Below are 9,570 nucleotides of genomic sequence, written 5' to 3'. Positions count from 1 at the left end.
TCTTCCTCCCCCACACTTGATATTTGGCTTTCAATAGTCGAAGAATCGATCAATGCAATAGGTAGTAATCGATCAATATCTTCATCATCGTAAGTACTAATCCGCGGAGACAGATTCATGAGAATAAATGATTCATCTTCTCTGCAACAAATTTGACTGATCTCTCCATTTTCAGGACCTGCATTCATATCTCCATTTCCACTAGAAATGAAACTATCAACATCAGAAAGTATCAGATGTTCATCTTCTTTATATCTAGAGCATCTTGTGACATTGCTTTTACACAATTACAGACAAACGCACCTCAACTCTTCCTCTCTCTTGCTTCTCTAGATCTGTGAGTAAGTGTTTAATACCCCATCTTCTTGAATTGTCCCAGATCTGGAAGTGAGCTCTTTATATATATATATATATATATATATAAATGGGTTTTGATTTTTACTCAACTAATTTCATTCTCTTCACTGTTTCAGATTTATTGATCTTTGGATTTCAGGATCTAGTTGAATCTTTGTTCAAAGCCCTCTTCCTTTTTCTTCTTATATTTTTGGATCTGTGGGTATTCCATCTTATTGTTTTGATGGACTTTTGTGCTCAAAATAAATATGTACTGATACATTTTCTAATTTAGGAATTCTGGTGATGATTTATTTCAGTCTTGAGGCTTGCAAACAATCTTGAACTAGTGAAGACAATACCCACCGCTGGCCTCTCTCTGCTGGTTTGCTTCTGGCTTCGACGATCCAACGCTGACCACACATATCGCCCCACTCAACGTGACGTGTGTGGTTGCCGACTCTTCTGTGGCACCATCGCTGCTTCCGTCTTCAGCTTATCCGACGTCACGCACGTTCGCCCTTTCAACGCAACGTGTGTGGTCTTGCCTAACCTAGCTCCACATCGCTGCTTCCGGCTTCAGCTTATCCGATGTTGACCACGCACGTTTGCCCTCTCAACGCAACGTGTGTGGTCTTGCCCAAGCCTAGCCCAGTCTTGTTGATTACAGTCTGTAAAGCCTCTCTGATTTCAGCTTAAATTTCCAGTATCGGCTTCGGACTTCACCTCTCTAACTGCCCAAATTTGTAAGTATGACATTCGACCCCCTCTTCCGAATATAAATATATTTAAATATATATAAATATATTTTTGTGGCAATGTAGAGGGCTCAAGCAGTCTGATGAAATTAAAAAAATAAAAAAAATAAAATAAATAAAAACTGGATCTGAATATGGGCTCAATTTTTGTGGCAATCCCAATGATATATATATATATATATATATATATATATATATATATATATATATATATATATATATATATATATATATATATATTTTTTTAGCTCAAACACCGTGATTTTGGCCATATGGAAACATGCACTAGCACTTGAAACCTTATTGAGGTGCTTGGCTTGAACATAATTTGTTGAACTTTTATCACTGAGGAAAGGCCGAATATAACTTGTTGACTAGTATTTGAGCTCCATTTTTGACATGGAGAGAGAAAATCCTGGGCTTATGAATATGGACTTTGGAAAGGACATTTTTGTAATTTGCATAATGATCCATTGAATCTTACTACTGATGAGCAATGTAATATGCTTCGGATCTCGGGCCTGAAATTTGCTATTGAACTTCACTCTGTCCAAATTTTGAGCCTCGTATAAATTGGACCTCTAACATGGAACATAGTGACTTTGAGAAATTGACCCAATTGAACTTCATCACAAAACGACCTATGATATTGCATCTCTTATCGATGATGAAAACTGAAAATCTGTATGTTGTTGATACACATATCGGTACTGTAATTTGTTGAGCTTGAGGAACACCCGAGAAAAAGAATTGTTGATGACTTCCGGGGTTGAACCTGGACTCTTGGTGTAAAAAAAAAAAATTCCTCGTAGAATTTGTTGAATTCATGGACTCTCAGATAAACGAATAGTTGATGCCGAAATTTCATTCGAATGTGTTGCTTTAATTCCAATATTCTGAATTTTAATACGGTCAACTCCTTACTATTTATACCTGTTATTTCAGCCATATGTCTTCTCAAAAGAAACCCGTAGCTCCGGGGTCATCAGAACCGGCTCTCATGAAAGAGAGGAATGTACCTCTGGCATCTGAGTGGAGGAAATCTCCTTATTTTGGTCGGAAGGATCCCTTCTGGCGGGCGGCTACCTCCACCACTTCTCTTCTATCTCCGAAGGCGGCTCCATTATGTCTCACTGAGGACACTGACTCTGGACATGAGACCCTCATTTCTCCTTCCTCGGTGCTACGCTTTCGGATTGAGCGGGGGGACTTTCCATACTGTTATCCTCAGTTCAAGGCCTTCTCAAACCCTCCTTTCGGTTGGCAAGAGTGGGTCGATGATGTCCTCTCGGACAAGAGCCTCTGTCAACGACTTCAGGAGGCCCGGCTATTGATCCCGGTGAAAATATCTAGATCTCTATCCATCCGTCGCAACAATGCTAGCCTGGAAGCCATGGCTCTTCGGTGGAGCACCGAGACACACACCTTTATACTTGGCCAGCACGAGATGGGGCCCACCCTTGAGGATGTGTTCATGTTGTTGCGTCTGGAAATGACCGGCCCTGATGCCTTCGACCCTGAGCAGACACCCCCCGAAGATGATTCTTTGATCCAATCTCTGAAGCTAAATCTTCAAACTTGTGGTCGGTGGAGTTCTGTTTTTGATGGTTCAGCGAGGAGGACTAGTCGAGTAAGGACGGACCGTGCCTCCTATACTGCATGGATCCGTCACTTCTTCAAGGATATTCAGCCCTTGGCCAGAGATGCTGACCCTGACTCTCGGGAGTATGAGGCCGGTCCGATGTATGGCTCCAGGCTCTATTTCTTGGGATTTCTGGCTTGCTTCCTTTCATTCTTCATTCTTCCGAGCACACCTCCGGATTCCCTCAATCCTTTCGTCTTCCCCTTGGCAGTCAGGCTCTTCAGAGGAGATCGGATCCCTTTGGCTCCACTATTTCTTGGGAATCTCTACTATCGGCTGGATTTACTACATCGAGATATGGTTCGCTCCGTGGGTCGATATGAGCCTGTCTCCTTTATTCACAGCCAGTTCTTGCTATGTTTCTTCTTCGAGAGGTTCCCAAAATTTGCCCCTGCTCCGACTGTATTTGAGGCGGAAGTTCTTCGGGAGAAAGTGGATAAAGATGGCATCCCCGTGCTCGATACTGATGGGTCTCGGACATTTGAGAAAGCGAAGTCTTGCCAGCCGTTGATTACACGGTGGTCACGTACCATTTCCACCTTATCCTTGAATACTCTGGTGGATGATCCCCGACGCTTTGTGGCACAGCCGTATGTATGCCCACCTGTGGGTGTGGCCACACCGCTTATCTATCATGGTTCCTCCCGCTCGGTGTCCTTTCCTTTGCCGAAAAACATCCCTGCACCCTTTGTTGACATGCTGATTATGATCCGTCCGAGTTCATTACCGGTGTGGCATGAGGAAGGCGTTGATAGTGCCGTTTATAGGCCTGACCGCGTAGCATGTCAATTCGGGTTTGATCGATGTGCCCCGGGGCCAGCACCTCCTTTATTATCATTTTCAGAGAGCTACGGGAGCTTCAGTCGCCGGCTTGTACACACCGTGCTTCCCATATCCGGCTCTTTGACGATGCCAGGCTTGAGCCGAGTAGGGGGTTTCACCCCCTCTTTCAGGCGGTATTGGCAGAAGAATATCGATGCGTTTATTGCATTTGTCCAGAGCAGACCGACCGTATGTTTGCCTCCGCCGATTTATAAGAAGGATTCTTCTCTTCGGCTACCCGAGAGCCGAAAATCTGACCACATGTACGAGGGTTTCTTCACTTCATCTGCTCCAACTGACCCTTCTGCTCGGGCATCTGCTTCTAGCTTGGCAATTACTTCTCCAGAGCCAGTCCCTTTGAATAAGGCCTCTGGTCCTCGGACGACCCGCCTTAAGAAGATGGCTCACAAGAGGATTTCTGATGCCAGTCCTTCCGCTCCTCGCCTTTCCAAAAGGCTTCATGAGGTACCCGAAATTCTTGATTTGAAGCTACTTTCTTTCTTGCGACTATACCTTCTAAAATGAAAACTTTTATTTGCCCATGTTGTGTAGGATCCTGCGGCTGTTGACGTTCTCGGTACCGTGGCTCCTGGCCATGCTGCCTCCCCCAGGCCAGACTCAGACTTGGACGACACCCTCCCTTTGTCTGCAAGACTTGTGAAGATGTGCACCCCTCGTATAGCAGTTATAGATGACGATGATGATGAGGCTGAGTCCTCCGATCATTTTTGTGACCTTATTCCACGCACGCGTCGTCATCGCCCTACCGTAGCTGAGGAGGAGCACTACCTTGGTGACGAGTTTATTGGGGCTCACCGTTCTGATGTTGAGATTGCTGGAGGGACTGATGCCACAGAAATTGATGTCGCGGGCCATGCTTCTAGAAGCGATGTAGAGATGAGGTGCGCCTCTGGGAATGGTGTGGAGGTGGATGTGCTAGAGATCTCTGAGACTCGCTCTGGCACTTATGGTGATTCTCATCCTCCGGCCCTCCTTCCTTCTTCAGGGATGACTGCTACTGTTCAGGCTTCATCAGACATTGAGATCGATCAGGTGGTCTCTACACGACCAAGTGACTTTGTTGATGCTAGGAGTCCTTCAGTTGCCCCTGCTTTGCATATTGATTCTCCCTCTGGTAATCTTTCTTTTTGAAGTTTGTCATTTACTTATATCTGTGAGAAATCTTTACTTAAATGACTTTCCTGTTCCCTACCTCTAATAAGGCCTTCTTATCTTTTCTTCAGTGTTAGCTGCTAACGGGGTCTTGCCTTCACCTACCTCAGACTCTGCTCCAGTGTTAGCTGCTACCGGGGTCCTGCCTTCACCTGCCTCGGACTCTGCTCCAGTGTTAGCTGCTACCGGGGTCCTGCCTTCACCTGCCTCGGACTCTGCTCCAGTGTTAGCTGCTACCGAGGTCCTGCCTTCACCTGCCTCGGGCTCTTCTCCGACTCTCTTTGTAACTCCTCACGGTTCTCCTTCTCAAGGGGGGACACCTGCCTTTGAGATGACTGCCAGAGGTTCTTCATCGCCGGTGCCTTCGAATATTTTGGATCTGAATCTTAGTGATTTCCACATTGATAGTGATGCTTTTGGTCTTTCCCCTTATCGTTCGGCATTCTCAGGCTCGGGACCTCTGCCGGGAGTTACCCCTCCGGGTGGTTCATCTAACCCGATAGACATTGGGGAGATTCCTGAGACTAGCAGCTTTCCGGCCCCAATTCCTCCTTCAGCTTCTGGCAAAGTATCATTTCTCCATTATTGGGTAGCTCCTGAGTTTGCTTCAGTTCTACAGCTTGTGCATTCAAGTTACCCGGAGACCTTTGCTTCATTTGCTTGCCAGTGTCCACTCATTCAGACTGCTCTTCTCGAGTCTTTTGCCACTATCTTATATAGCTTGGACAGGCAACGGTTGTGTGACCTTAATGGGAAAATAGTCGAGACGGCGTATCAGGGGATCTCTGACATGGAGCGTCACCAAGTGGACTTATCATGGCTTCGAAAGCGCTTGGATATAGCTTCGAACGCCAGTCATCAGCTGGAACTTATGTCTGTGCTTGCCTCTTATCGCACCTCTATAGATGAGATAAAGGCGACTCTTCGTGAACTTGAGTCGGGTTATGCTCGGGCCTTGGAGACTTTAGAGGCACACTCTACTGTTTGTCCTCCAGATGTAGATATGACGGGCAGCTTCTTCGAGGGTGTCTTTAGGAAAGATTGAGTTTTTTTTTTTATCATTACTTTCTTGCCCCTTTCGATAAAAATGTTTTATCTAGGACAAAGCAATGAAATGACAAAATTTTTGTTGTTTGGATATTTTCGCATTGTTTTCTCATTCTACTTGATAAAATATTTATTTCGAATGATACAATGGAAAGAACAATCATATGCACGTATAAAAGCTGAAATATTCTCATTAGTTCTTCAACTTTCTTGACGAAAGTATAATAGATTCACTGTAAGTGATGGGATAAAACATGCACCATAGAGAAAACCAGCTTCTTCATAACGTAAGGGAAATACAACTTTTAGACAAAGTAAGAAAGTGAAAATGAATTTCAACATAGATAGTCCAACTATGGGTAGTAATGCTTGATAAACTTTGCATTGAGCGGGCCAGTTCGGAAGCCGTCTTCAACCCTTACAAGTTTGTAGTACCCGCTTGAGCTCGCCCGAACCACCTTGTAGGGCCCTTCCCATTTTGGAGAAAACTTGGGCAAAGGCTGTCCTCGCATGATTGGGTCTACAATCTTCCATACTAGATCACCTTCTTCAAACTTCCTTGGTATCACAGTCTGGTTATAGGCTCAGGCGATGGACTCATGATACCTTTCCATGACTTTTGCAGCTCTGTCATGCTTTTCCTCTAATGCTTCCAATCTGGTGGTTCGAGGCTCCAATACCATCCCCGAGGCGAGAGCCATTCGAGCGGATGGCGTTTCCAACTCTATAGGTAACACTGCCTCGGACCCATACACAAGGGAGTAAGGAGTTGCTTGAGTTGGCTTTCTCTTCGAAGTGCGATACGCCCATAGGGCTACTATCAACTGTTCGGACCAAGTCCCCCCAAACTCATCCATCATCTTGCTCAGAATCCTTATCAGTGTCTTGTTTGTGGCTTCCGCCTGCCCATTCCCTTTTGGATAGTAGGGTGTGGATTTGTGATGTTTCACTTGGTAAGTCTCTAGGAGGCTCTTCACATATTTGTTTATGAAGGGAGTGCCGTTATCCGAGAGGATGGTGTTTGGTACCCCAAATCGGCAAATGATATTCTCCTTGATGAAGTTCGCGACTGCAGGCCCCGTAGCGTTCTTCAGAGGAATTGCTTCGACCCACTTTGTACTCAATTCTGTGGCTGCGAGAATCCACTTGTACCCCTTAGAAGATGTGGAGATGGGCCCTATCAGATCAAAAGCCCAGGTATGGAACGGCCATGGCGTTCGGATACTATGCAGGTCTACAGCTGGAGCATGGATCAAATTTCCGTGTTTCTGACAAGTCTGGCACCTCTTCACGTGATGGGATGCATCTGACTCCATGGTCGGCCAGTAATACCCAAGGTGTATAAGTTGTTCGAACAGCCGAGCCCCTCCTTGATGTTCAATCTCGTGGGCTCTTCCGAGGACTAGATCTGACTCCTCCTTGGAGAGACACCTCAGGGGAGTGCCCTCAATACTTCTTCTGTAAAGCTTGTCCTGATCAAGAAAGTACCGCCTCGCTCTCCTCTTGAGGTGTGCAATGTCCCTCGGGCTCTCAGGTAGTGTTCCCTCTTTGAGATAGTCAATGTAGACTTGCCTCCAGTCAAGGGTATCAATTTCAAAGCAACTCTCATCCTCCCGGATGTATGACTGACACTTGGGGCATTCCTTCTGTAATTGATTCGAGTCCTTCTCCATCTCGGGCCAATAATAACCTTGTCTTTGGATTCTTCTGTACAGACTGATATCCCCATCTCCGCAAGACTTTTCGTGGATCTGTTGTAGTCGGAAGCTCGCTTCTTGTTGGCCAACACACCGGGCTAGGAATCCGGTACCTCCTCGGAAGTAAAGTTCACCTTGAATAATTGTGAATTGGGCAAGCTTGGCCATAGTCAGTTTTCCAACTTTGCTTCTGAGTTGCTCGAGGACTTCTCCTCTCCAGTCCTCCGGAAGGCCTTTGTCTTCGGGTATTATTGAAGGTTCTGTTCTCTTCTTGATAACAATTGTTGCCTCTTCCTCTGGAATGTCAACTCTTGCCCCTAATGTTGCGAGGGCATCTGAAAACTTGTTGTCGGAGCGAGGCACATGCTCTATTTCGACCTTCTGAAATTTGTCAAGAAGCCTTTGGACTGTTGTTCGATATGTGGCCAAGGCAGGCTCCTTTAAGACGAACTGTCCTGAAACTTGCTTCACTATCAGCTTTGAGTCCCCCCGGATCCGAATCTTCTTGATACTGTGCTTCTCAGCTGCTATCAAGCCTAAAATAAGAGCCTCATACTCGGCTTCGTTATTCGAACAATGGAAATCCAGTTTATAAGACAAATATAACTTTTCCCCACTTTTGCTTGTAAGGACTATCCCGGTTCCTCCCTTCCCTCTGGCTGCTGCTCCGTCAAAGCTCAATGTCCAGAAGCTTTCCTCGGAAGCCATAGCTGCATGCACCTCTCCTCTTAATTCTTCATTCACTGGTTCATAGTCACCACTTGGAAATTGAGCAAGGAGATCAGCTAAGGCTTGGCTTTTGATCGCCTTGGGGGCTACACATGTGATCTCGAATTCACCCAGTGCTAACAACCATCTTGCCACCTTCCCGGTTAGAGCAGGCTTGCTGAGGAGGTATCGGATTGGATCACTTTTAGTAACAATCTGAATCTGGTGTGCTAAAAAGTAATGTCTGAGCTTTTGGGCAGTAAATACCAAAGCTAAACAATGCCTCTCTACTGGAGTATATCGGACTTCTGCTCCTCGAATCTTCCGACTGATGTAATACACCGGGCGTTCTACTCCATCTACATCTTGGACCAATAATGCCCCTATGGACTTGGGAGTTGAAGTTAAGTACAACATTAGAGGGACCCCGGGCTGCGGGGCTATCATGGTCTGAGGCGAGGTTAAGGCCGCCTTGATTCTCTCAAAGGCCTTTTGGTGCTCTTGGTTCCACTCGAACTTGGCATCTCCTTTTAACAAAGAGCCGAAAGGCGCAGAGATCTCTGCCAGTGCTGGGATAAACCTCCGAATATAAGACACCTTCCCGAGGAACTTCTTTAACTCCTTCTGAGAATGCGGGGGAGGCATTGCTCTGATAGATTTGACCTTGTCTTCATCTGCCTCGATACCATGTCTGTGTACAAGAAACCCGAGGAACTTCCCAGCCGTCACCCCGAAAGCACATTTGAGAGGATTCATCCTCATTTTGAATTTCTGGCACCTTTTGAATACCTTCTCAAGGTCTCGGAGATGGTCTTCTTCTTTCTTGGATTTCACCACTAGATCATCAACATAATCTTCCACCTCATGATGGATCATGTCATGAAAGATTGCAGTCATAGCCCTTTGGTAAGTTGCACCGGCATTCTTGAGTCCGAAAGGCATGACTGTATAGAAGAAGTTTCCGAGAGGTGTTCTAAAAGCAGTCTTTTCTGCGTCCTCTTCAGCCATCTTAATCTGATTGTATCCACTGAATCCATCCATGAATGAGAACATCTGGTGTCCCGAGGTAGTATCCACAAGGGTGTCGATGTGAGGAAGAGGGAATTCATCCTTCGGGCAAGATTTGTTCAAATCTCGAAAGTCTACACATACTCTGATTTGGCCATTCTTCTTCTTTACTGGCACGATGTTTGCTAACCACGTGGGGTACTGTATTGGCCGGATGAAACCAGCCTGTTGAAGTTTTTCAATCTCCCCCTTAATCTTCTCTTCGAGATCTGGATGATATTTTCGAGCAGCTTGCTTAATTGGCTTGGAGTTTGGGAACACATCAAGATAGTGGGAGACTAGGTCAGGATCTAGTCCGGGCATTTCCTTATATGACCAA

General features: G+C 45.8%; 1 protein-coding gene across 1 annotated transcript; it reads left to right on the top strand.

The window, feature by feature from the left end:
* The first annotated feature begins 1,680 nt into the window (after window positions 1–1,680).
* LOC145805200 (uncharacterized) lies at window positions 1,681–7,538 on the top strand. Its single transcript, XM_082900261.1, has 4 exons — window positions 1,681–1,806; window positions 4,111–4,693; window positions 4,803–5,014; window positions 7,494–7,538. The coding sequence occupies exons 1-4, from the start codon at window positions 1,681–1,683 to the stop codon at window positions 7,536–7,538; spliced, it is 966 nt and encodes a 321-aa protein (XP_082756387.1).
* Window positions 7,539–9,570: the final 2,032 nt, after the last annotated feature.

The sequence above is a fragment of the Camellia sinensis genome, chromosome 13 (assembly GCF_055761805.1).
Source record: "Camellia sinensis isolate YWXY chromosome 13, ASM5576180v1, whole genome shotgun sequence".
Lineage (NCBI taxonomy): Eukaryota > Viridiplantae > Streptophyta > Magnoliopsida > Ericales > Theaceae > Camellia > Camellia sinensis.
Note: the sequence above shows the minus strand (reverse complement) of the source record. Positions and strands in the feature narration are given on the sequence as shown.

Excerpts from the sequence above, each read along its gene's own strand:
- LOC145805200 (XM_082900261.1), top strand. The coding sequence starts at position 1,681 with ATGGAACATAGTGACTTTGAGAAATTGACCCAATTGAACTTCATCACA. Across the intron at positions 1,807-4,110 it reads TTGATACACATATCGGTACT|GATCCTGCGGCTGTTGACGT; the intron begins GTAATTTGTTGA and ends CATGTTGTGTAG. Across the intron at positions 5,015-7,493 it reads GCTCTTCTCCGACTCTCTTT|ACTGATATCCCCATCTCCGC; the intron begins GTAACTCCTCAC and ends TCTTCTGTACAG.